We start from the raw sequence: 26,017 nt of genomic DNA, 5'->3' as shown, positions 1-26,017 counted from the left end.
ACAACAATTATTCTTAAAGCTCTTCACTGGCTGCCAGTTTTCCTCTATAGGATCAATTTTAAAATGTTGGTTTTAACTTTGAGAGCATTGCATGGTCAGGCTCCACCCTACATCAGTGACCTGATCCAGCCTTACACCCCAGCTCGGGATCTGAGGTCTGTGGATCAGAACCTACTGATGGTGCCACCAGAGGAGACTGATCCTTCCAGGCTTTGGAACCATCTTCCGTCTGTTGACGCCTTCAAAAGGCAACCTAAGACCCATTTATTGGTTCAGGTTTTTGCTTAATTGTCTCGTGGCTGCTATGATTGTCACTGAGTTGCCTTTTAAACTCATACTTGTACGTACTTCCCAACTGTGTGTTTCTGTTGTAACTGTAAAGCGCTTTGTGACCCTGCTCTGTGAAAGGCGCTGCACAAATAAAGCTTACACTGGAAAAAATGCCCCTCCAAAAATAAGTAAGAAAAACAACAAATACGAGACGTTTTTGCTTGAAATTAGCAAAAAAAATCTGCAAATGGAACTAGTGAAAATCGTCTTGTCAAGATTTCTTGAAATAAGATGTGATATTTAGGACTTTTGAGATAAAAGTAATCTTTAAATTAGCTTAAAAACTTCTTCAAATGAAAAAAAAAGCTTGTTTCATATGAAATATGACTCAAAACAAGATGTTTTCAAGACTTTTTCATTTAACAAGATATTCCAGATGTATTGTATTAAAACAAGTCCCTATATCTGGCTGAAATGGTGCTTGTTAGACAGTTGTGTCTTAAATTAAGTGTAATGAGATACTCATTGAGAAAAATATACTTGGTAAGATTTAGATTTTTTCCAGTATTCGGCTCAAACCCACTGTAACTGTACATTGGAAAAAAATGCCCCTCCAAAAATCAGTAGAAAAACAACAAATAAAAGACGTTTTTGCTGAAATAAGCTAAAAAATCTGCCAATGGAACTAGTGAAAATCGGCTTGTCAAGATTTCTAGAAATAAGATGTGATATTTAGGACTTTTGAGTTAAAAGTGATCTTGAAATTAGCTTAAAAACTTCTTCAAATGAAAAAAAAAAAAGCTTGTTTCATATGAAATATGACTCAAAACAATTTGTTTTCAAGACTTTTTCATTTAACAAGATATTCCAAATGTATTGTATTAAAACAAGTCCCTATATCTGGCTGAAATGGTGCTTGTTAGGCAGTTGTGTCTGATATTAAGTGTAATGAGATACTCAATGAGAAACATATACTTGGTAAGATTTAGATTTTTTCCAGAGCATCTGACTTACTTACAACAAGACAAAAACAAAAACAAAACCAGTGGCCTGAGAAAAACGGCCTTCAGGAATTCTTTATATCGGGGTGCGTTGTTTGCGTCTGGAGGCAGAAACACCTAAATGCTCATGTGACCGGTCATGTGAGTAATATGTTCACGTCAGAACTGATTCATGTAAGGGACTTCCATCTCCCTTTTCTGTGCCACGGTTATTTATTTATTTCTACATGTGCACACACACACGCACATATATATATATTTAAATCAGTAACTTTTTCCGGTGAAAAGCTTCCAAAATGCATCTAGAAAAAAAACTAGGAAGGCTCAGAGTTCCAGACGGTGTGATTACATTGATGCCTCTGGATGTTGGGGGAGTTTAGAGACGTTTTTGTTCAACAACTTTAAAGGAAAAAAAAAGCAGAATCATTCAATTCTGCAGGGAATCGAGAGGAAGCTGAAAGCGCAGGAAGCCGACGAGCTCACCAACCAAAGCGATGATGCAAGAAGTGCGACAAGTGCCAAAATAATGACACGGCGCGTCGCTTTAATTCAGTTTCACATCCTTAAGCTGTGGAAATATAGTAGTGGAAAACAGTTTACAGTCGTAGCAAACAAACAAAGAAACAGAAGAAAAATGTCAGAACCAACGGTGGGAAATGAAGACGCAGACGAGGCCTCATACTGAAAGCATGTTTACCTTACAAAGAGTGAGAAACAGCAGCTACATTATGTGTCTTCTGTGTCAACCAAAACAAACGCACATTTCAGCAGAAACTCAACATCTAACTTGAGGAAACATGTAGCGCTAAGTTTCCTAAACTCGTTTTTCCCCCATGGATAGGTGAATGTTTGTTTTTTAGGTTCCATATGGGTTACATATGTTTTAAACATTTCCTAAGTCGCTTTTATTTTTTATTGAAGTACTTGAATTTACCTGGATTATTTTAATTTAAGTTATTTTGTAATTAATTGATTCATTTTAATTTATTTCATCAATTGGATGAACTCTAATTTGCCTAAAGATGATTATTTAGTATTTTTGTCTGTCTGATTGAATGCTTGTGTTAACAAATAAATCAGACGTTACTCAGTACTTGAGTAGTTTTTTTCACCAAGTAATTATTTGGATGACTACTTTTAACTTTTACTTGAGTCATTTTATTCTAAAGTAACAGTACTTTTACTTGGGTACAATTTTTGGCTGCCCTACCCACCTCTGATCATGATGCTGAACCACAAATTGTCCTCCAAAAGAAAGCTACTGGGGATATCTCAACCATCTGAGAAGCAAAGCTTAAACGAGCTCGCTCTCCGTCGACTGCGCCACAGTTTCAGCACGAGTTTTATCACTTTTGCATCCTGACACAGATGCATTCACAGATCAGTGAAGCAGCAGAAGCAGCAGAGGACAAACTCAAAGTCACACACAGAAATCCCACCAGCAAACAAACACCAGCCGTAAACACACTCGGTTAAAAGGCTCGGGGGCCGGCCGGCTGGAATCGGTCGGGTTTATAGTCTGACATTTCATGGCCATTATCCATCATCACACACGGCAGGGGCAGTGGATGGTTCTGAGCAACAATCAGAGATGGTATGAGGTGGGAGGAAGAAAGGAGGACAACCGATGTTGACCCGATAGAAAGATTACAGGTGTTGGGTGTATTTCCAGAGGAGAGTTGTGATTGTGGCAGAAAAGGGGAAAGAAAAAGAGGACAAAAAAAGCAGAAATAGGTCCAGAAATCATGGAACTCATGGAGGTAAACGGCTAAACTGTAGTAAGAGCTGAACTCCGTTTGGAGCACTAAATTATTCATGGAGTTTGTTTTCTGAGCTGGGATACCCGTGTGGGTGGAGTTTCTCTCTGTCAGAGCGGATCAGATCATCCAAGTGTGACGAGGGAACCAGCCGAAAAGAGCTCAAAACCCACAATGCACCACTGCTGAGGTTAGGAGCTGCGAGCAGAAGCTGATTCTTAAACATTAAGCATCGAACAGGTGACGCTTTCGTCTCCTCGGTCTCACACAGACGAGCGTATGGCGGGCCGAGTGAGGGTTTGGCGTCTTGCCCAAGGACACGTTGTCACGTGGAAGGGCTGGGCGTTAAATCACTGGTCGTCCTCCTGGAAGAGGAACACCTCTCCCCCCCCCAAAACAGTCCTTCATAAAAAAAACAATAAAGTGCAACATGCTACCACTCTGTGGGTCTGTGCATGTTTAATACTTTGCCGTTCGCAGGGTCCTCGTATAGTAGAATCCGTTCCATATCGGTGTGATATATATATATATATATATATATATATCCATATGTGTGTGCGACTTTTTGCAACACACCGACGGGGGGTCTCTGACAGAACTCTGCATCGACTGAAGCATTTTAAAAAGGCACCACTGCCAGGTTTTTCATGTTTGTGAATTGCTGCTAATAAGGGCCGAGCAATTTTATCGATACTGCGATATATATCGATATTTTGTTTCCCGATAAAGTATCGATTTTTTAAATTGATTTATTTATTTTAAAGCAAATTTTATTGAAAATTAAGACGTTACAATTAGTGAAAACACAGAACATTAATATAATACAATACAATGCCAGGGGGGGGCTCACGTTCTACAAAACAGTGATAAATTAGTTCATAAAAATGTTATAAAGTGCACAGCTCTCACGTTTGTGACATGTTCGTTTGTTTCTGTTTGTCTGGCGGTGTTGTCCTTCCGCTTCAAAAGACGGAATCAGCGACAATTCATGTCAAATCACACTGTCCCTTTTTGTCAGAAAATTATGTAAGTGTATCATATTGTATCGTATAGATTTGTGTATAGCTGCAGCCCTACTGCTAATGTGCTGCCAGTGTGATTACTCAGACTTGCGTTGATCACTCAGCTGAGTTCTGCAGTAAAGTCTCTTTCCTAAGAAAAGGGAAACGTTGGAGCTGGGAAACACTACCGAGTTGGCAGATTTGCTGCACCGCTCTCCTCTGGTTTGTACTTCCTGTTTTGCTTTGGAGGAAAATTCCCCTCAGCTGTTGGGCAGCTTTTGGTTGTAAATGCTAAATTCTTCAAAAACTAGGGCTGGGCGAGTTAACGCAACAATAACGAGTTAACTCGTTAGTTATTTAACGAGGATGAAAAAATGGTTGTATTGTTTATATTATTACTTTATAGTTTATATTATTGTTGTATTCTACGGTTTTGTCATTTTTATATACATCTATTGCTTTCTTCCTTGCTTCTAGATATTTCTTATTAATTCGATGGTAAGAAATATATTTGGTGCAAAAAAAAACAAATAATAGAAATTTTTTAAAAAGATGCTACGTTAGCCTTGCTAACTATCAGGCTAGCATGTCGTGCTTACATTGTTATTTCAACAGACACCGAGTCAAAGGTCATTAGCAGGTCTTTAACACGTTGTTTGTCATTTAATGTATGAAGCAGGAGGTCTAGTAGGTGTTAGCTGCATTATTTATTAACTACATGGAGCAATTTACCAATTTACTGTTGGCATGTTAGCATACTACATTAGCTACATTTAGCATTTAGATGGATTATACACACCTCTCTGAGCAAAACTAGATATTAGTTTATCTAAATCTGCAGAAATTAAAAAAAAAACTATTTAGAAACTGCCAAAAACAAAGGTTAACAGGTTCTAAATGAAACTGAGTTCAAATAATTCTGAGGCAGTGACCAACATCTGTTAGAAGCTGTGCAGATTTCTCTTCTGAAACCTCTAAAATTGATCCCTGCAAAATCCGGCTCTGACAAAAGACACACTGGATTAATCCATTTCATCATTATGACATTTAAGAGGATTTTTCCTGGGAGACGCCAGCGCACATTTAAACAGACACACACACACAGTAGCTGCTCTGTTGACCTTTGGTTGGTCTCCAACAGACTTTTAATTGGTCCCTGACTTCAGCCAGCTATCTGATCATGATGACCAGTGTGTGTGTGTGTGTGTGTGTGTGTGTGTGTGTCGAACGTATCTATTCTAGTTGAAACGACAGACACTGAAAGAAAAACACATTAAAGAAGTGAAATCTGGATCTGTTCATTAGACAAAACTACTCGGGCTGAAGGTGGGACGTGCCGTTTTGTTTTTGGCTAAAGTTGGACCTTTAACCCAGTTGTGGATGATAGATAACATCTTTTCTGTGACTTTCACCGTTGTTTTTCTTTCACTTCCTTTTCACAGCACAGTGGAACCTGCAGATGAAAATGAGCCTGTATGGCTAAATCTGGAGTATTCATGTTAATCAACACGCACTGTCCCTTTTTAACAAGGGCTGGGCGAGTTAACTCGTTAATTATTTAACGCTGATGTAAAATATTTTATCGCGCAGTAACGCAGATTTTATTATTTATTTTAGTATTGTAAAAGTCTGTTGCTCACAGGCTTTTATTTTGTAAAAGTCTGTTGCTCACAGGCTTTTATTTTGTAAAAGTCTGCTGCTCACAGGCTTTTATTTTGTAAAAGTCTGCTGCTGTCTGCTGTGGAACAGGAAAAGAAAGTAATCTTTGGATCCACCAAACATGGAGAAGGGTACGGAACTTTTACTCGGCCATTTTCATGTTAAAGTTCTTCCAGACGGCGGAGTCGACAGAACCAAAGTCATCTGTAAACACTGCCAAGTTGAATATTCTTCTCAGCGTAGTAGTTCCAGTCTAAAATATCACTTAAAGGCAAAACACACAACTGATAGCAGCAAGTCATTCAAGGAAACAGACAGTGGAGCGAGGCTTCTACATAAAAACTACAGAAAGATGCTGATGTTAAAAGTGTGTTTGCACAACAAATGTTATGGCACTTTCATTCATATGGCAGCACATTTAAAATAAAGCTAAATGCTAAAAGCTATACACTACTTTAGGATTTATTTTTGGATTCTGCGTACAAATGCGATTAATCAGAGAAATCATGAGATTAACTAGATTAAACATTTTAATGCGACTTAGTATGTCGCTGTAAAAGTGGCTCTTCCCTTGATTTTGCTCTGCCAATGTGGCTCTTGTAAAAAAAATAGTGAGTATCACTGCTTTAGATGAAAGCGGCTGCTAAATGCATAAATGGAAATGTAGTTTTTTTTTTTTTTTATGAAAATGATGCAAAAATAAATTTTATGCCTTAAAATTGGCAGATTTGCCCTCTACCTGCCCCCTGCTTAATGAATCATCTTCTGTTAGGCAACTAGTCCATTAGCAGGCTAATCCTTCCTTAGGTAACTGTGAGCGGCTGTCGTTACCTTGTCAGCATTATCTGCAGCCAGCAGGTTGGTGGCGAGCGTCTGCAGCTTGTGCTGGGCCATGTTCTTCAGCGCTGCCAGGCTGCGGCGAGTCATCGCCTGCTTCAGGTTGACCGCAGAGTGGCTCAGAGCGTCCACGGTGGCCGGAGCCAGCTCGTCGCAGGCGTTCAGGATCTCCACTGCGGTTATTCCCATCACACAGCGATCCAGAGCTCCTGAAAACACAAAAGTAAACAAATCTTAAAGGGCCGAGAACCACCTTCATGTTCATGTTCTTTAGAGCTTTTTCTTTAAAGGGAAAGTTCGCTTTGTTGTTTTTTTAAACCTGCATAAAATACGTTCATCTACTCAACGATAACAGTTTGGTGAAAGTCGGCGTCCTTCGGAAGATATTTAGATCCCTGGAGATTGGCTTATATCCATATAACGGGAGAGAACAGGGCAGAGACAATACAGCCTCTAAATAAGGCATTATCTGTCTTTATTTCACCAATACTTTAAGACCAATGAAGGAATGAACGCGTACTATTGCACTGTTAGCTCAGAGATGCCGTGTTGTTGTTATATGGGGCTATGGGGGGCTTATAGGAAGCTTTCTACACCTTTTTAGCATCGAATCGCACACTGCTAGCTCAGAGCTGCCATGTTGTTGTTATTGGGGGCTATTGGGGGGCTTATAGGAAGCTTTTTACACCTTTTTAGCATCAAATCGCACACTGTTAGCTCAGAGCTGCCGTGTTGTTGTTATCGGGGGCCTTATAGGAAGCTCTCTACACCTTTTTAGCATCGAATCGCGCACTGTTAGCTCAGAGCTGGTGTGTTGTTGTTATCGGGGGCTATCGGGGGGCTTATGGAAGGCTTTCTACACCTTTTTTAGCATTGAATCGCGCACTGTTAGCTCAGAGCTGGTGTGTTGTTGTTATACGGGGCTATCGGGAGGCTTATAGGAAGCTTTCTACACCTTTTTTAGCATTGAATCGCGCACTGTTCGCTCAGAGCTGCCGTGTTGTTGTTATCGGGGGCTATTGGGGGGCTTATAGGAGGCTTTCTACACCTTTTTTAGCATCGAATCGCGCACTGTTCGCTCAGAGATGCCGTGTTGTTGTTATCCAGGGCTATCGGGGGGCTTATAGGAAGCTTTCTACACCTTTTTTTAGCATTGAATCGCGCACTGTTAGCTCAGAGCTGCCGTGTTGTTGTTATACGGGGCTATCGGGAGGCTTATAGGAAGCTTTCTACACCTTTTTTAGCATCGAATCGCGCACTGTTAGCTCAGAGCTGCCGTGTTGTTGTTATCAGGGGGCTTATAGGAAGCTTTCTACACCTTTTTTAGCATTGAATTGAGCACTGTTAGCTTAGAGCTGACATGTTGTTGTTATCCGGGGCTATCGGGGGGCTTATAGGAAGCTTTCTACACCTTTTTTAGCATCGAATCGCGCACTGTTAGCTCAGAGCTGCCGTGTTGTTGTTATCGGGGGCTATCGGGGGGCTTATAGGAAGCTTTCTACACCCGGGTCACTTGGGATGACGTCATCAACACGCGCCGCTGCAGCACAGCTCATTCCCTCCGTGCTCTGTGACGGTCGACAAACTTCACACAGAGTTTGCTGCTGCTAGATTTGTGCAACATGGCAGGATATTTATCAGATTTTGACAACATGGACGACGACTTTGAGTACGATGGACGTCCTTACCGGAGTGAATAAGCTGTGCTGCAGCGGCGTGAGTTGATGATTTTCCCAGATTGTTTTCCCAGTAGATGCGTGTGTAGAAAGCCCCCGATAACAACAACACGGCAGCTCTGAGCTAACAGTGCAATAGTACGCGTTCATTCATTCATTGGTCTTAAAATATTCGTGAAATAAAGACAGATAATGCCTTATTTAGAGGCTGTATCGTCTCTCCCGTTATATGGATATACGCCGATCTCCAGTGATCTAAATATCTTCCGAAGGACGCCGACTTTCACCAAAACTGTTCACCATTTTATGCCAGAAATAAGGTCCAGGTTTAAAAAAAAAAAAAAAAACTAAAAAACTTCCCCTTTAAGTGCAATCACAGGGTCCTAGAAACATGAACCAAAGTCAGCGACATCCAAACATTTCGCCTCTCATCTGGAGCGGAGCAGCTTGATTGGCTCGTGTGGAGCTCTGACCTCAAACCCCCCCCCACCGCCGCCGCCCAGCACCTTTAGGATGAACTGGAACATTAATGCTTTTATCTCAGCCTGTTCTTTCCATCTATTTTTACTTTTTTACTTCACTCTTCATTCCCATCACACACTCGCTCCCCGTTTCCTGCCGTTTTTCCTCCTCTCGCCCTTGCTTTCTCCTTCATAATAAAGTTCCAATCTTCCACCCCCATTTGTCTCAATGCTCAGCGTGATCATCCAGCGTCTCTCGAATATGATTCAGGTCACAGATGGTCTGCAACATTTCTCAGCCGGTGCAGGAAGAGAGAGACACATCATTAAACAGAGCTGACATCAGTATTCAGTCTGGTATTGAGTGAGAGGAGAAGTGGCACCATTAGAACTACCTGTGAGCCATGGCCCTATTACATGTCCAATGCCTGAGTGCACACACACACACACCTGCCTTAATTTCACACTTAGCTACCCTGCCGTCTCCCAACACTGCAGCTCATTCAGATTTACCAACACAGACAAACCCGACCAAGTCTTTGCAGCAGCTCGTCATCATTCAGGCTAATGTTGCCTCTGTGTTGCACCACAAACATGTTGACTGCTCATCCAGTTGTCTTGGCGACAGTCTCCACAGCTCTGATGACGGGCAGCCCATTAGTAACCATTAGTAGTTCCACAGTGTCTAAGAGGGATGTTCCTGTGCGTTGGCCTTAATGGTTCCTCCCCCGATTTAAACCCCAGCACTGACCGAATCTCACATTAAACGGGCTCAGATAAGTCTGAGCTTATGTTGCTGCATTTTGAAGTAGAGTAAATATAACTCAACAAAGTTTGGTAAAATTTAGGGCTGGGCGAGTTAACTCGTTATTATCGCGTTAACTCGTTAATTATTTAACGCAGATAAATATTTTATCGCGCATTAACGCAGGTTTTCTTATTTATTTTTCTTATTGTAAAAGTCTGTTGCTCACAGGCTTTTATTTTGTAAAAGTCTGTTGCTCACAGGCTTTTATTTCGTAAAAGTCTGTTGCTGTCTGCTGTGGAACAGGAAAAGAAAGTAATCGGCGGATCCACCAAACATGGAGAAGGGTACGGAACTTTTACTCGGCCATTTTCATGTTAAAGTTCTTCCAGACGGCGGAGTGGACAGAACCAAAGTCATCTGTAAACACTGCCAAGTTGAATTGTCTTCTCAGCGTAGTAGTTCCAGTCTAAAATATCACTTAAAGGCAAAACACACAACTGATAGCAGCAAGTCATTCAAGGAAACAGACAGTGGAGCGAGGCTTCTACATAAAAACTACAGAAAGATGCTGATGTTAAAAGTGTGTTTGCACAACAAATGTTATGGCACTTTCATTCATATGGCAGCACATTTAAAATAAAGCTAAATGCTAAAAGCTATATGCTACTTTGGGATTCATTTTTGGATTCTGCGTACAAATGAGATTAATCGTGATTAATCAGGGAAATCATGTGATTAATTAGATTAAACATTTTAATCGTTGCCCAGCCCTTGTAAAATTATTTAATTATTTACATCCAGACCTAAAACCTGATGTTTTCGTGAGTAATTCACCAAAACCTTCTTTTTTTTTTTAACTAGAAATCTGAACTTTAAGAGGCGAAACCTTCAGTTTTCGCTGTAAACATCGACTTTACTCTTAAAACAATGGTTTGAGCGTATGGAGAGAACCTGATGACTCATGTTACCCATCTACAGCATTAATATGAACTTCTGCCCATTAGTTGAAGAACAGATGAGAGGCAGAATCACTCAGAGGGAGAAACAAAGCTACCACGGGCAGCTTTTAAGGTGGACTTTCCGTGTTCCAGACGCTGAAAACAAGTTAGCGGCTCCATTTAAGCTGAATCTTTGAAGCTATTCCACAGTTTTTCTGAATGACTGACGGCACACCTTTGAAATTTAGTGAAGAACCCGAGCGGATCGAGATTTATCCGACAGTGGCTGTTTGGTGATGTGGTCAACAAAGCTTTACAGCAGCGGGAGCCCCGCTGTTGTCTCACCTGTGTCCATCTGCCAGACGTAGACGGAGCCGTCGGAGCATCCCACCACCAGGTAATCGTCAGCCGGACGCCACTTGATGACTTGGATGGGGAAAAGGTGACGTGACGCCAGCATGATGCACTTCCTCTCTCTGAGGCTGAGCAGGCCCACCGAGTGGTCGCTGGCCACGGAGCAGACGCAGTGCTGCACCCGAGTCTGCAGGAAGCAAAAAAATAATAAAAGAGTTTCATGATGATGCACAGAGCCGGAGTTAAAGGGATAGTTCGCCTCTTTTGACATGAAGCTGTATGACTACCTTCATCAACGCCAAAACGAGGCTGGAACTCTGCTCACAGGACGCAGCAGGGGGTAAGAAGATGTTCAGAAATGATGTTGCTGATATGGGATGTTACACAGCTTCATGTCAAAAGAGGCGAACTATCCCTTTAAAGCTTCACTGCTGGATCGAACAGAAAGGACAAACCCACAACTGAGCCCGAACCTCTTAGTATTCATTTTAGGTCAAAGCTGTCGGGACATTTTGTCTCACGGGTCAAATTTTCAGCCAATAGTTACGGAAGCGTATTCCATTCACTTAAAAAAAAAGAAGAAAAAAAAAAACATTGTTTCTGTCTAATTTATTTTTTGGTTTGTTTTTCGGGGTAATTTTTTCTGTTTTCCTGGCAGAAACAGAAAAAATTACCCCGAAAAACAAACCCAAAAATAAATTAGACAGAAAAACAGAAAAAAATACCCAAAAAAACATACCAAAAAATCAATTAGACAGAAAAACCGGAGGTTTTTTTGTTTTTAAACAGCCTTCATCCAAAGAATATTGTGATGAAATGGAACCTAGTTACATCTTTAAGAAGCCGGATGAAGGAGAGCGTGTCGGAAAGGAGACTTAAAACATTTAACTTTACACTGGATTAGAACTTTTATAATAGTAATAAAGAATGAAAAAAGATGCATGGTTAGTCCTGGTTTGCTGGATTCACACACATGATAAGACTCAGAAGCCAAATGAGCTGCGACATGCTGCAAACTTCAGACCTTCATTCAAAGGCTTCATTGATTGAGAGAAAAGCACCAAAACATCCAGCGTCTTCATTAAAGCTCGCGTGCGACAGGTCAGTCATTGTCCGACGGCATCATCCACGGCAACCACACACATCTCACTATTTATCTTAATGTCATGGGAAGAATACAGATGTTCGGCTTGTTTTAAAGCGGGCTGGTGTGGCCACGACAACACGAAGGCATCGGAGCCTTTTCCAACGCCGACAACGATGCCGAATGTCAGCAACAAAACACCCGAGAGCAGACAAAGCACAGAGAGAAGCCTGAAAAGAGGAAACACAAACAGCCACAAACAGGACTCACGCTGCAGTTCTCCGGCGGGACGATGAGCTGCGTGATCTCGCCGCCGTGCACGCAGAAGATGTGCTTCATCTCTCCGGTGAAAATGTCCCAGACGATGACGGAGAAGTCCACTCCCCCCGACACCAGCGAGCGCTGGTCGTAGCGCGGGGAGATCTGGTACGGGTACAGGACGCAGGTCACCTTGTTGCGGTGACCCCGCAGGGTGCGGTGGGGCGGCCAGCCTGCAGGACGGGCGGACACGGCCATCAGAAAAGGTGGAAGAAGCCGAGGATGGCACGAATACAGGTGGACTTCTCCACTTTTCAACAGGAAAGAAAGACTCCTCACAATGGAAAAAAATGCTAATCCAAAAATAAGTTAAAAAAAAACAACTAATACAAGATGATTTTGCTTGAAATAAGCAAAAAAATCTGCCAATGGAACTAGTGAAAATCGGTTTATCAAGATTTCTTGAAATAAAATGTGATATTTAGGACTTTTGAGTTAAAAGTGATCTTGAAATTAGCTTAAAAACCTCTTCAAATGAAAAAAAAAAGCTTGTTTCATATGAAATGTGACTCAAAACAATTTGTTTTCAAGACTTTTTCATTTAAGAAGATATTCCAGATGTATTGTATTAAAACAAGTCCCTATATCTGGCTGAAATGGTACGTGTTAGGCAGTTGTGTCTTATATCAAGTGTAATGAGATATTTTGACTAGAAATGAGACAAATATACTTGGTAAGGCTTTGATTTTTTTCAGTGTAAAGTTTGTGGTGAGGGAGGGATTTTTGATTACACTGGAGAAAATGCCCCTCCAAAAATAAGTATAAAAAACAACAAATAAAAGACGTTTTTGCTTGAAATAAGCAAAAAAAATCTGCCAATGGAACTAGTGAAAATCGTCTTGTCTAGATTTCCTGAAATAAGATGTGATATTTAGGACTTTTGAGTTACAAGTGATCTTGAAATTAGCTTAAAAACCTTAACGAAGCCATCAGGTGCCCAGTTTAGAAAGAGAAGAAGAGAAGAAGAGGAGAAACGGGCAGAAGATAAAGGGATGCAGATTTCTATCAGTGACCTGAGTGACGTAGGCTATAGGCTAGCTGTTAGCCTTTTGCTAACATGTTGCTATTAGCAACGACTGTATTTGATTTTTAGTTTTGCTGAACTAGAATTAGAATTGAGGCATCATGTCATGCAGCTAATTTCACCCAAAGGCAACCTGGTGTAGTTTGTGTTTGCAACACAACAAGAAGTCCTGACTGTGGATTATTTTTTATTGCTATAAGCTTACTTAAATAAATTAAATAACTTCTAATATACATTAACATGGCATTTTGTAAGCTACATGTGGTATATTTTTGTAATTTTTTGTATTTAAGATTATATATAATAAAATAATACAAATAATATAATATGTTTTTAGCCAAAACGTCAGAGCAGCTAACTAGAAATGTTCAGAGGCGACTTTTTTCCATTTCCGATTGCTTCCCCGACTGAGCGACAGCGGCTTTATTCCAAATTCGGCTGCCTTCATTCCCAGCATGCGTGAGCACAGAGATCAGGAAAGAGTAAACGGTGGTCTGCCTCACCTCTCCTGAGCATGTGCTCCCCCTGCAGCAGCTGCACGATGGCGGTCTGAGTGGCGGGAACCAGGATGATGCTGCCGTCCTCTCTGCCGCACACCAGGCGGCCCTGAGAGGGGATGTACACGCTGGCCGTCACCTGAGGGGAGACAAACACGCACACCGAATATTTTACTTCCTTCAACTCAAGTCAACGGACATCGGACTACGTCATCGCTTGTCAAAAGTTGTGTTTGTAAGACAAGCACCCCTTGAAAAAATGAAATTGGCCTGGGAAAAAGATCTGAATCTGGAATTGACTGACAATGAACGGGATTCAATATTGAAACATGTTAATTCAACATCCTTCTGTGCCCGGCACCGTCTGCGTCTACGATTTAAGGTGGCACACAGGGCCCACATATCAATCGCTACTCAATCCATAATTCATACAAAAAGTTTCTGAATGTGTGGGGGACCTTTCCTCGAACACTTTCGGGGTCTTTCTGCACAATAAGGTCTCATTTTCACAATCCCATCTGCTCTCATATGCCATGTAAATCTTATTCACCTCGACAACTGATTACAGATAAATTCTTTATTCTCAATTTATCCCTGCTCACCCCATTACTTCCAGCAAAGATGCGTTAATCAGCTCCAGTGTGCTAGTGTCCTAATTTAATTAAATGTATATATGCATGCATATATATATATATATATTCCCTACCCTTGTATGAATGTGACTTTGTATGTATATATGATTTCATTATATGGGGAATAAGGGCTCGACAGGGTGGAAGGGGTTTTGAGTTCATATTGTGCTTCCACTGTTGATATTGTATACAAATGAACAGATGTATCATGTTTAAAACAAAAAAAAACAATAAAAAAAACAGATGAGAAAGAAAAAAAAGTTGTGTTTGGACCTTAACGGGTTCTTCTTTGCCCGGCAGGACGCTGAGCTGGTCGATGATCCCCGCGGACACCGGCATCAGCTTATCGAACGCCTCCTGGAGGCTGACGGTGGAGGACGCCTGCAGCTCTGCACAAAGGGAAAGACCAGTGAGACCAGTGAGACACAAGACCAGTAAGACCAGTAAGACACAAGACCTGTGAGACACAAGACCAGTGAGACCAGTAAGACACAAGACCAGTGAGACACAAGGCCAGTGAGACACAAGACCAGTGAGACACAAGACCAGTGAGACACAAGGCCAGTGAGACACAAGACCAGTGAGACACAAGGCCAGTGAGACACAAGACCAGTGAGACACAAGACCAGTGAGACACAAGACCAGAGAGACACAAGACCAGTGAGACACAAGACCAGTAAGACCAGTAAGACACAAGACCAGTGAGACACAAGACCAGTGAGACACAAGACCAGAGAGACACAAGACCAGAGAGACACAAGACCAGTGAGACCAGTGAGACACAAGACCAGTAAGACCAGTAAGACACAAGACCTGTGAGACACAAGGCCAGTGAGACACAAGACCAGTAAGACCAGTAAGACACAAGACCTGTGAGACACAAGGCCAGTGAGACACAAGACCAGTGAGACACAAGACCAGTGAGACACAAGACCAGTAAGACCAGTAAGACACAAGACCTGTGAGACAGAAGACCAGTGAGACCAGTAAGACACAAGATGTGTTCACCAGTCTGAGACCACTGGGGACACCAAACCAAAGGTGTCAATGTGAGGAAACATTGATTACCATTGGAAGTTAGGTCCAAAATCAGCTTTATTTACTCAAATATAATCTGTTTGATAACTAAACGCTAAATCTTAAAAATCAAACATCAAACTGAAGCTTTTACACTCAACAAACACAAAACGGCTCTCTTTCAGTCAGTCTTTAGGTCAATAAATCACATTTTGGGACATAAATTCTCGATTTAATTGAACAGAAATGGCTTCGTGGGAAACAATCTCTTCATCTGATACTTTCATGGGAAGTTTTGATCATTTATTTATTAATCATAAAGGATCAGTGACTTTACCAGCTGTACACACATATGGCCACTAGATGTCACTCAGCCTCCGTCCATCGCTGCCCCATAAGTTCACACATTAACCAGAGGTGGGTAGAGCAGCCAAAAACTGTACTCAAGTAAAAGTACTTTTACTTCAGAATAATATGACTCAAGTAAAAGTAAAAAGTAGTCATCCAGATAATTACTTGAGTAAGAGTAAAAAAAGTGCTCGGTGAAAAAACTACTCAAGTACTGAGTAACTGTTGAGTAACGTCTGATTTATTTGTTAACACAAGCATTCAATCAGACAGACAAAAATACTAAATAATCATCTTTAGGCAAATTAGAGTTCATCCAATCGATAAAATAAATTAAAATGAAATTAAATAATAACAAAATGGCTTAAATTAAAATAATCCAGGTAAATTCAAGGACTTAAATAAAACATAAAAGAGACTTAGGAAATGTTTAAAACATATGTAACCCATATGTAACCTAAAAAACAAACATTCACCTATCCATGGGGGAAAAAACGAGTTTAGGAAACTTACCGCTACATGTTTCCTCAAGTTAGATGTTGAGTTTCTGCTGAAATGTGCGTTTGTTTTGGTTGACACAGAAGACACATTTCAAGTACTCGAGTCGACTCGAGTTGCTGTTTTGATAACTTGTGACTTGACAAAAAAAATAAAAGACTTGAGACTTATTTGTTTCCTAAATAGTCTGTTTCCTAATTTGTCTCTTTGTTTCCTAAATTGTCTCTTTGTTTCCTAATTTGTCTCTTTGTTTCCTAAATTGTCTCTTTGTTTCCTAAATAGTCTCTTTGTTTCCTAAATTGTCTCTTTGTTTCCTAAATAGTCTCTTTGTTTCCTAAATAGTCTCTTTGTTTCCTAAATAGTCTCTTTGTTTCCTAAATAGTCTCTTTGTTTCCTAAATAGTCTCTTTGTTTCCTAAATTGTCTCTTTGTTTCCTAAATTGTCTCTTTGTTTCCTAAATAGTCTCTTTGTTTCCTAAATTGTCTTTGTTTCCTAAATAGTCTCTTTGTTTCCTAAATAGTCTCTTTGTTTCCTAAATAGTCTTTGTTTCCTAAATAGTCTTTTTCACATCTGTCTCGGTACCCAACTTATCGCACTTACTCTAGCACTAGTTTTGCTCTTAGTTGTTTGGTTTTGGAAGGAAATGCACTTATGATTTCTTGTGACCTGAAGTTCTTCTGCCTACCGATGTGGAACACACTTATTGTAAGTTGGATAAAAGCGTCTGCAGAATGACCATAATGTAATGTAATGTAATGTGTAAGACACACAAAGCTGTGCTGTAGTTACCCGTAGAGGTGGCCGACGGCTGCTGAGGTGAGGAGTCTGGAATGCTCCAAAGGGACATCCTTCCAGCCGAGTCTCCCTGGACGAGCAGCTTGTGGAAGGGCTCCCGTCGGCCGAAAAAGAACCGAGTTACAGGTGGACAGATCAGGAGCTGGATGCAGTTGGGAGGAAGAAAAAAACGTGTCATTGCCCGACAACCTGACAGCTGGAGAAGTCGTTTCTTCAGTGTTTTCCCCCCATAAAGGGCGGTAGGACTAGGAAGGTTATCTAACCCAATTAAAGTAAACAAAGACTGAGCATTTTGAATAAGTCTCAAAGCCGGATGAACAGAAGTGTTGGTCATCTCCAAAACAAACCGCACCAACACACAGCAAACCGCCGGATGGCACGACCACACACCTCTGATTCACCGCGACTCCAACTCCCTGTTCTGGCTTTTACACCGACAGAAGTCAAGCGATTCCTCCCAGACACTTTGGGTTGAAATAGGATGAAGGTCATGTGACATGTGCAATGTTGTTGTAGACTGGTGCGTCAGAAACTGGGGTTTTTAAATCGGTGCTCAAAGTCCGTCTGCAGTTCTGCGAACGTTGGACGCCTCAACGCATAAAAGCTGAATGAGATTTAAGAGATAGCTGAGGAAGAATATATCTATGGGTCTCAAACTTAAAGGGACAGTTCGCCTCTTTTGACATGAAGCTGTATTACATCCCATACTAGCAATATCGTTTATGAACATTTTCTTACCCCCTGCTGCGTCCTGTGAGCCGAGTTCCGGCCTCGTTTTGGCGTTGACTAAGGTAGTCCGGCTAAAAAGTAATGGTGTTGACTAAGGTAGTCCGGCTAAAAAAAGTGGCGTTGACTAAGCTAGTCCGGCTAAAAAGTAGTGGCGATGACGAAGGTAGTCCGGCTAAAAAGTAGTGGTATTGACGAAGGTAGTCCGGCTAAAAAGTAGTGGCGTTGACGAAGGTAGTCCGGCTAAAAAGTAGTGGTATTGACGAAGGTAGTCCGGCTAAAAAGTAGTGGTATTGACGAAGGTAGTCCGGCTAAAAAGTAGTGGCATTGACGAAGTTAGTCCTGCTAAAAAGTAGTGGCGTTGACGAAGGTAGTCCGGCTAAAAAGTAGTGGCGTTGACGAAGGTAGTCCGGCTAAAAAGTAGTGCCGTTGACGAAGGTAGTCCGGCTAAAAAGTAGTGGTATTGACGAAGGTAGTCCGGCTAAAAAGTAGTGGCATTGACGAAGGTAGTCCGGCTAAAAAGTAGTGGCGTTGACGAAGGTAGTCCGGCTAAAAAGTAGTGGGGTTGACTAAGGTAGTCCGGCTAAAAAGTAGTTGCGTTGACTAAGGTAGTCCAGCTAAAAAGTAGTGGCGTTGACTAAGGTAGTCCGGCTAAAAAGTAGTGGCGTTGACGAAGGTAGTCCTGCTAAAAAGTAGTGGCGTTGACGAAGTTAGTCCGGCTAAAAAGTAGTGGCATTGACTAAGGTAGTCCGGCTAAAAAGTAGTGGCGTTGACAAAGGTAGTCCGGCTAAAAAGTAGTGGCGTTATCTAAGGTAGTCCGGCTAAAAAGTAGTGGCGTTGACTAAGGTAGTCCGGCTAAAAAGTAGTTGCGTTGACTAAGGTAGTCCGGCTAAAAAGTAGTGGCGTTGACGAAGGTAGTCCGGCTAAAAAGTAGTGGCGTTGACTAAGGTAGTCCGGCTAAAAAGTAGTCGAGTTGACGAAGGTAGTCCGGCTAAAAAGTAGTGGCGTTGACAAAGGTAGTCGGCTAAAAAGTAGTGGGGTTGACAAAGGTAGTCCGGCTAAAAAGTAGTGGCGTTGACTAAGGTAGTCCGGCTAAAAAGTAGTGGCGTTGACAAAGGTAGTCCGGCTAAAAAGTAGTGGCGTTGACTAAGGTAGTCCGGCTAAAAAGTAGTGGCGTTGACAAAGGTAGTCCAGCTAAAAAGTAGTGGCGTTGACTAAGGTAGTCCGGCTAAAAAGTAGTGGCGTTGACTAAGGTAGTCCGGCTAAAAAGTAGTGGCGTTCACTAAGGTAGTCCGGCTAAAAAGTAGTGGCGTTGACTAAGGTTGTCCGGCTAAAAAGTAGTGGCGTTGACAAAGGTAGTCGGCTAAAAAGTAGTGGCATTGACTAAGGTAGTCCGGCTAAAAAGTAGTGGCGTTGACTAAGGTTGTCCGGCTAAAAAGTAGTGGCGTTGACAAAGGTAGTCCAGCTAAAAAGTAGTGGCGTTGACAAAGGTAGTCCAGCTAAAAAGTAGTGGCGTTGACTAAGGTAGTCCGGCTAAAAAGTAGTGGCGTTGACTAAGGTAGTCCGGCTAAAAAGTAGTGGCGTTGACAAAGGTAGTCCAGCTAAAAAGTAGTGGCGTTGACTAAGGTTGTCCGGCTAAAAAGTAGTGGCGTTGACAAAGGTAGTCCGGCTAAAAAGTAGTGGCGTTGACTAAGGTAGTCCGGCTAAAAAGTAGTGGGGTTGACGAAGGTAGTCCGGCTAAAAAGTAGTGGCGTTGACTAAGGTAGTCCGGCTAAAAAGTAGTGGCGTTGACTAAGGTAGTCCTGCTAAAAAGTAGTGGCGTTGACTAAGGTAGTCCGGCTAAAAAGTAGTGGCGTTCACTAAGGTAGTCCGGCTAAAAAGTAGTGGCGTTGACTAAGGTAGTCCGGCTAAAAAGTAGTGGAGTTGACGAAGGTAGTCCGGCTAAAAAGTAGTGGCGTTGACTAAGGTAGTCCGGCTAAAAAGTAGTGGTGTTGACTAAGGTAGTCTGGCTAAAAATGTTCATAAACGATATTGCTAGTATGGGATGTCATACAGCTTCATGTCAAAAGAGGTGAACTATCCTTTTAAGAGCCTAAACCTTTCCAGTCTTGGTATGTCACATGACCTCGGTCATATTCGTCCCGTGAGTGCCATCGGGAGGAGCCAGTCGGATGCCTTTTACACTGGCTGCCACTGTCCATTAACAGATGAGTTCCCCTCTGTTTGTTTTGGGCCGCAAGTTTGTCCACTGATGGAAATCATGGACAAAATCAAGAGCCATAGACATGGACAGTTGTGTCGAATCTATCACTCTGGATACATGAGAGCCAGATGAGATTAAACAAGAGGCAGGAAACTCAGCCGGTCTCTGATGTTAAAGTAGGACCAAGAAAAAGGCTGATTTGGTTGAATCTAAAGTCTAAATCTAAAGTTTTCTCAGCTGTGATGATTTCAGCAGAATCTGTCGGCAGAATTACAGCTCGAGTTATAAACCGTCAGCCCAGAGTTTACTGTGGAACAGTGGTGGAGATCTCAGGGAAGCCGAACAGCGATAATCCACCCTAAAACAGAACTAACCGATCCGCTGAAGCCATAACTGTAGTTCCAAACCTTCTAAGTGATGACATAAGTCAAATGCACACAATAACAAACACCAGAAATGAAAAGGCTGCAGCTTTTACAGCAGAACACATCCTTTCTTCCTGTGTTGCACCCAGAGGAGAGAAAGAAAACTCATTAAACCTTTCTTACTGTGCAAAAGAAAGGTGGGAAAGGTGGGCGGAAAACCGGCCCATGAGGCACGAGGTGCAACAGAAGAAGTGCGGCTAGCTAATCCGTTCGTGGTCACTCTTTTTTTACACTGAAGCGTAGAGCTCATCTAACCGAGACGACTGGGGATCATTCAGTTTTTCCACGATAAAAAAAACAATTACAATGATTAAAAACGTCACTTTATGTGCCAAAACTTTTTTTCTGGAGCGAATTGTGTAAAGAAGAATGCTGCTAAAGCCGCCTAATATAATGGACAACGCTGCACACCCTCTACTTCAGGGGTCTGAAACTGATCCGTGAAAGGGCCTGTGCTGCTGCAGGTTTTTGTTCCAACCCTACAGCAGCACCGGCCCTTTCACGGATCAGTTTCAGACCCCTGCTCTACGTTATAAAATGATCAAACAATAAAGAGTGTTCATTCGGAGGCTACTTCAGCTACACTGCGACAAAACAACGGTACAGGAGGTACCTCGAAAATAGGAACAGGAGCCCGAAATAACGGGTTGTTTACTTTCCGCAGGCCTCTTAAGCTAAAAACACCAAAGAATCAGACTGGGATTTCTGTTTTAGGGTGGAATTTCTTCTTACTTTGGTTGTGATGGCAGCGCTCGGCTATAATCGAATAACTCTACATTTTTTTAACTACCGCCGACTGCTTTATTCACGTCAGACGGACACAGCAGACAAGAGACAAAACACCACAAAAGAAATAAAAAAAAAAGACAAGTTGAACAAACAGGGACTTTTTTGAAAAGTCAACAAATTCATTCTCGTGAATATGGCCATTTTTTTTCTAAGCTGCTTGCAGGTGGAGGGTCATGATGATCCATCACAGTTATGGGATGAAAGCTCGTGAGCCTGTGGGTGCGTTAAGGGAGGGGGCTGCTGTAACCATGGCAACTCGGATCGATAAGAAGGCTGAGGTGAGTGCGGAACGATCGGTTAGTTCAGCTCTTCTGAACAGTGTGGGTGAGCAGAAAGGGAAAGCAAAGTGCCATCTTATATCAAATTACTGTCAAACAAACACACACAAACACATAAAACCACTTTGGTATGTGAATTATTAAATCCAACATCATTTAGTTTTAAGTTGTAAGCAAACAGCACCAAAAAAGGCAGGAAGAAACAGGATATCAGCACATGCCGACCCCAACCGAATCTTCTCCGAATCTTACCTCGTCTGCACTAAAATGTATCAAAATATGTTAAAAAAAATTCAATATTCGTAAGTTGTCGTGTGAAAAATAACGAACACCCTTTTTCATTTGCAAGGTTCTACTTATCAGGTCATAATAAATCAATAAAAGGAAAAATACAACCTCAGATTAACAACACGAGTTACGCTAGCTACACGCAGGCTACACATTAGCTACACGTTAGCTACAGGTTAGCTACAGTTTAGCTACACGCAGGCTACACATTAGCTACACGTTAGCTACAGGTTAGCTACAGTTTAGCTACAGTTTAGCTACACGCAGGCTACACGTTAGCTACATGCTAGCTACACGTTAGCTACACGCTAGCTGTTGCTGCTAATCAAATTAGCTTCATTAACTGATCCTCATCAGTGTGAGCAGCTCTATAAAAGCAGCATTCAGGTGTGTGTTAACACGATGCCAAGGAGGAAAGACATCAGCAACGATCTCAGAGAAGAAACTGTTGCTGCCCATCAACCTGGGAAGGGTTATAAGGCCATTTCCAAACTATCTGAGAGAGAAAGATTTGCTCCATTTTTGTGAAATGTTGACTGGCACACACGGATCGCCTCAACGGATGGATAGGAATTTTTGGCCGACGCACACAAGCGACAGAGAGCGTCTCCAGGAGGTTGTCCGTCGACAACCATAAATCAGCCTTTATCCGTCGAGGAGACGGAGACCGCAAGGGTTGTGATTGGTCGGCTAACAACGTCATTTCCGGAATCACTTTTCCGGTTTAGCTCCTTCCTCTCAGAACAACAACGCCGCCATTTTTTAAAGAGTTTACTGTGAGTCGGTAGCCTGGCTGAGGCGTCCACATCTGGATGAGATGGTGGTCTGGGAACTAGGTGTGCATTTTCTCGTATTTGAGGCGTGGTTTACGAATGCCTAGAGCCGTTTATTGGGCGCTACGAATGTCTATCAAATGGCGTCTGGTTCTTCCCATGCTGCTTTGCGCGCGACTCATAGCCAATTGTATCACTTATACCAGATGACGTATGTGGAGCGACAGAAATTCGACGAGGAAGAAGAAGACGCGTTGCTCTTTTTTAAAAGTAAACTTGCGTTCTAAGCTACTTAAAACACTTTCTAAGGCTGCACCGAACGGTAACGTTGTGTCCGCTGCCATGTTGGATTAACACTCTACAAGCTTCGGTGTAGCGCATAGACGTCGCCATCGTCTTTCTTGGGTCGTCTAACGTAGCGCCGCCTACTGATCGGGAGGTGAACTGCCTTGGGTATCCGACATCCCGACGGAGAACTTCGAAAGGTTTAACAGCCTCTGCGTGACCACGGAGTCGGATTGACGGATAGCGACGGAGAAGCATACCGAGGCCTTAAAGCTCGGCTGAAACCGAGTTGTGCACAAATGAAAACCTATATATATCTCAATGTTCTGCAGCAACGTTTGAAGGAGAGTGGATCCAAACTCCTCCTCAGTGAAGTTGTTGCTGCTAAAGGCGCTTTAGCACCTTCCAGATCATTCATTTCTGCTCTGATACATAAAACCTTCGATTTGAAAAAGGGTGTATTCGATCAGTGACTTCTGTTTTTTGCATCTTTCTACACATCAGCTTCTTTGTGTCCATGAAATAACTGGTACGCATGAGAACTCCAGTCCAGAGTGACTGGTGTGTGGTGAGGTTAAGGCGCCTGATTCAACACAAACTGGCATCGTGTTGCTGGTTGTAAACTCCGGGATTCAGCGGGTCATTTTATGGTTAAAAAGCAGCTTTGGGGACTTTGCATGCTTCTTCATCAGCATGAAGACAGATGAGGAGGGTGATGGTGCTTTTAGAGGAGATTTGTTTTAGTGGGAAGAGAGCGTGAAACCAGAGTGAGTTCAGTCTGTCAGGCGGGCGGGCGGGAAAACGACGAGGGAAGCAAACCTAACGGCCAGTTCGCACCCACCGCCATCGACTCACCGGCTCACACTCCAGGGTCCGACTATCCAAGATGGCTGAAAGTTCTGCTGCAACTTCAGACGCCCTTAAAAATAACCTGCTACCTTCCCGCCATCCTCTCTGAATTCCATTCCAGATGATTAACAGCACAAAATTGAAGCTAGTTTAAGGCACATATAGACCAGCTAATGAGCACTAATATTTAATCTAATAATCCTGCTTCTTTCTTCCCGTTTAAAATCATCTGGTTTTTTTATGACACTTTCAATTATTTTTCATTCTTACACTGGAAAAAATGCCCCTCCAAAAATAAGTAAAAAAAAACAACAAATAAAAGACATTTTTGCTTGAAATAAGCAAAAATAATCTGCCAATGGAACTAGTGAAAATCGGCTTGTCAAGATTTCTTGAAATAAGATGTGATATTTAGGACTTTTGAGATAAAAGTGATCTTGAAATTAGCTTAAAAACCTCTTCAAATGTAAAAAAAAAGCTTGTTTCATGTAAAATTTGACTCAAAACAATTTGTTTTCAAGACTTTTTCATTTAACAAGATATTCCAGATGTATTGTATTAAAACAAGTCCCTATATCTGGCTGAAATGGTACTTGTTAGGCAGTTGTGTCTTATATTAAGTGTAATGAGATACTCAGTGAGACAAATATACTTGGTAAGACTTTGATTTTTTCCAGTGTATTTGCCCAAAACTTTAAATCTAATCGATTTATCCTGCTTTCTTTTCCCCTGCAAGTCTGCAGTTTTACATGGAAATCAAATATATCAAGTCAAACGTTATTCATAAGCAGTATTAATCGATATTTATGGTTAATCGGCCGAATGAATGATTCTAAATGTCAGTTTTGAGGCCAGAATTTATGTCATTTACAACATGAGTAAGATGTAAGCTGTCAGTCGGGTATAAAACGTGGGGAACCGGCTTGCTTCTGAGACTCGACCTCCCTGAATGTGAGCCGCTGAGTTGTTGCCGATGTTTTCACTGCAGTTCACCCGGTTTGCTCCGCTCGCCTCGTGGTCACATTCTGAGCTGAGCTGCAACGTGGACATTACAGAACGATTTCTCCAGCAATCTGGGGAAACATCTGTTTCATTTGGCGCTGCCAAACCGCAGTTTTAAAAAAGGACCAAACCACTGTTTTTTGCATTTAGTCGTGACTAAATAAAACTCGCTCACCTTTGAAGCCACGGAAACAAAGCTGCTAGTTTTAGATGACCACAGGCCGATGCTGGGCTGTGAACCGTTTGTTCTAGTAAAAATGAGAGTAAGTTGTCACTGAATGAAGCATTGAGTGCGTAAAGGTAGCGTTTCTCAACCTTAAAGGGATAGTTTGCCTCTTTTGACATGAACACACAATATGCGTTCAACAGAGTAATACATTTGCATCACAAAATCGTTCTCCAGGAAAAAGTCAGACCTCACAATCTCTTGGCCCTATTTTCTCTCCCTTCGTATCACTGCCTGCTGTGCAGACCGAGCAGCAACATTTTTTTGCTAAGATACGAACGATTTTGTGATGCAAATGTATTACTCTTTTGAACGCATATTGTTTTGAGAAGCAAAACGCTTTATTTTTTAAACCCCAGCCAACTAGCCGGACTACCTTCATCAACACCAAAACGAGGCTGGAACTCTGCTCACAGGACGCAGCAGGGGGTAAGAAGATGTTCATAAATGATGCTGCTGATATGGGATGTTACACAGCTTCATGTCAGAAGAGGCGAACTGTCCCTTTAAAGCAGGATTTTAAAGCCAGACTCGAGTCGCAGGGAAATGAGCCCAGGGCTCAGAATACAGCCGAGCTTCAACAGTTTTAGTCATGTGAGGAAAAACATAATCTGACTTTGAACTATAGCAACACTTTAACGGAAGTAGCTCTGGTGAAATGTGTCTCTTTATATGGTAATCAGCCATGCTAAGGCTCTAACGACATATGCAGTTTGGAACCATGTGCACAAAGCTCAGAAATTAAAGATTATTCGGGGAACCTGGGATGAAAAACTACAAAATTTGAATTTTTTTTTTTACATCGTTCAACCACTAGTGGGTGCCACAACGGCGAGAACTGCCTTTACTGAAGCTTTGTCGGTAAACACATGATTCTTTTGAGTGGCCTTTACCCTCCATGAACTGGGACCAAGGCTGTGTTCCAAACCGCATACTTCTCCTACTACTCATACTAACTTTTTGAGTTAGTAAGCGAGTTTGAGTAAGCGAGAAGTTCCCGGATGCATACCAGATTCTCTGAAATGTTGGGTATGCATCATGAGGTTACTACTCATACTCAAACTACCCAAGATGCAACGTAACGTGACATCGCCGAACGTCATTTCCTGTCAAAACTGACAGTTTCAAGCTAGCTACAACGAGGGTAGGTTCACTTCCTGTTTTCAAAACAAAAGCACCAATTGTATGGTAATGGCTTTCCCTATGATAAAAGGCAACGGGTATTTTATTTTGTGAAAATAACAGGAAGTGTGTTGCT

At 41.9% G+C, this 26,017-nt stretch overlaps 1 protein-coding gene across 4 annotated transcripts in view; it reads right to left on the bottom strand.

Moving 5' to 3' along the window:
• wdr7 (WD repeat domain 7) overlaps nt 1-26,017 on the bottom strand; it is a 153,438-nt gene that overhangs the window by 112,122 nt on the left and 15,299 nt on the right. For all 4 annotated transcript variants that reach the window (XM_075456574.1, XM_075456575.1, XM_075456577.1 and 1 more), the window contains 6 exons: nt 16,910-17,057; nt 14,531-14,646; nt 13,632-13,764; nt 12,057-12,277; nt 10,694-10,889; nt 6,520-6,734 (listed from right to left, as the gene is read on the bottom strand). In XM_075456574.1, coding sequence (XP_075312689.1) covers nt 6,520-6,734; nt 10,694-10,889; nt 12,057-12,277; nt 13,632-13,764; nt 14,531-14,646; nt 16,910-17,057 — 1,029 coding nt within the window. The remainder of the gene's footprint in view (nt 1-6,519; nt 6,735-10,693; nt 10,890-12,056; nt 12,278-13,631; nt 13,765-14,530; nt 14,647-16,909; nt 17,058-26,017) is intronic.

Source organism: Odontesthes bonariensis, chromosome 22 (assembly GCF_027942865.1).
Source record: "Odontesthes bonariensis isolate fOdoBon6 chromosome 22, fOdoBon6.hap1, whole genome shotgun sequence".
Lineage (NCBI taxonomy): Eukaryota > Metazoa > Chordata > Actinopteri > Atheriniformes > Atherinopsidae > Odontesthes > Odontesthes bonariensis.
This window is presented reverse-complemented; position numbering and strand designations above follow the sequence as displayed.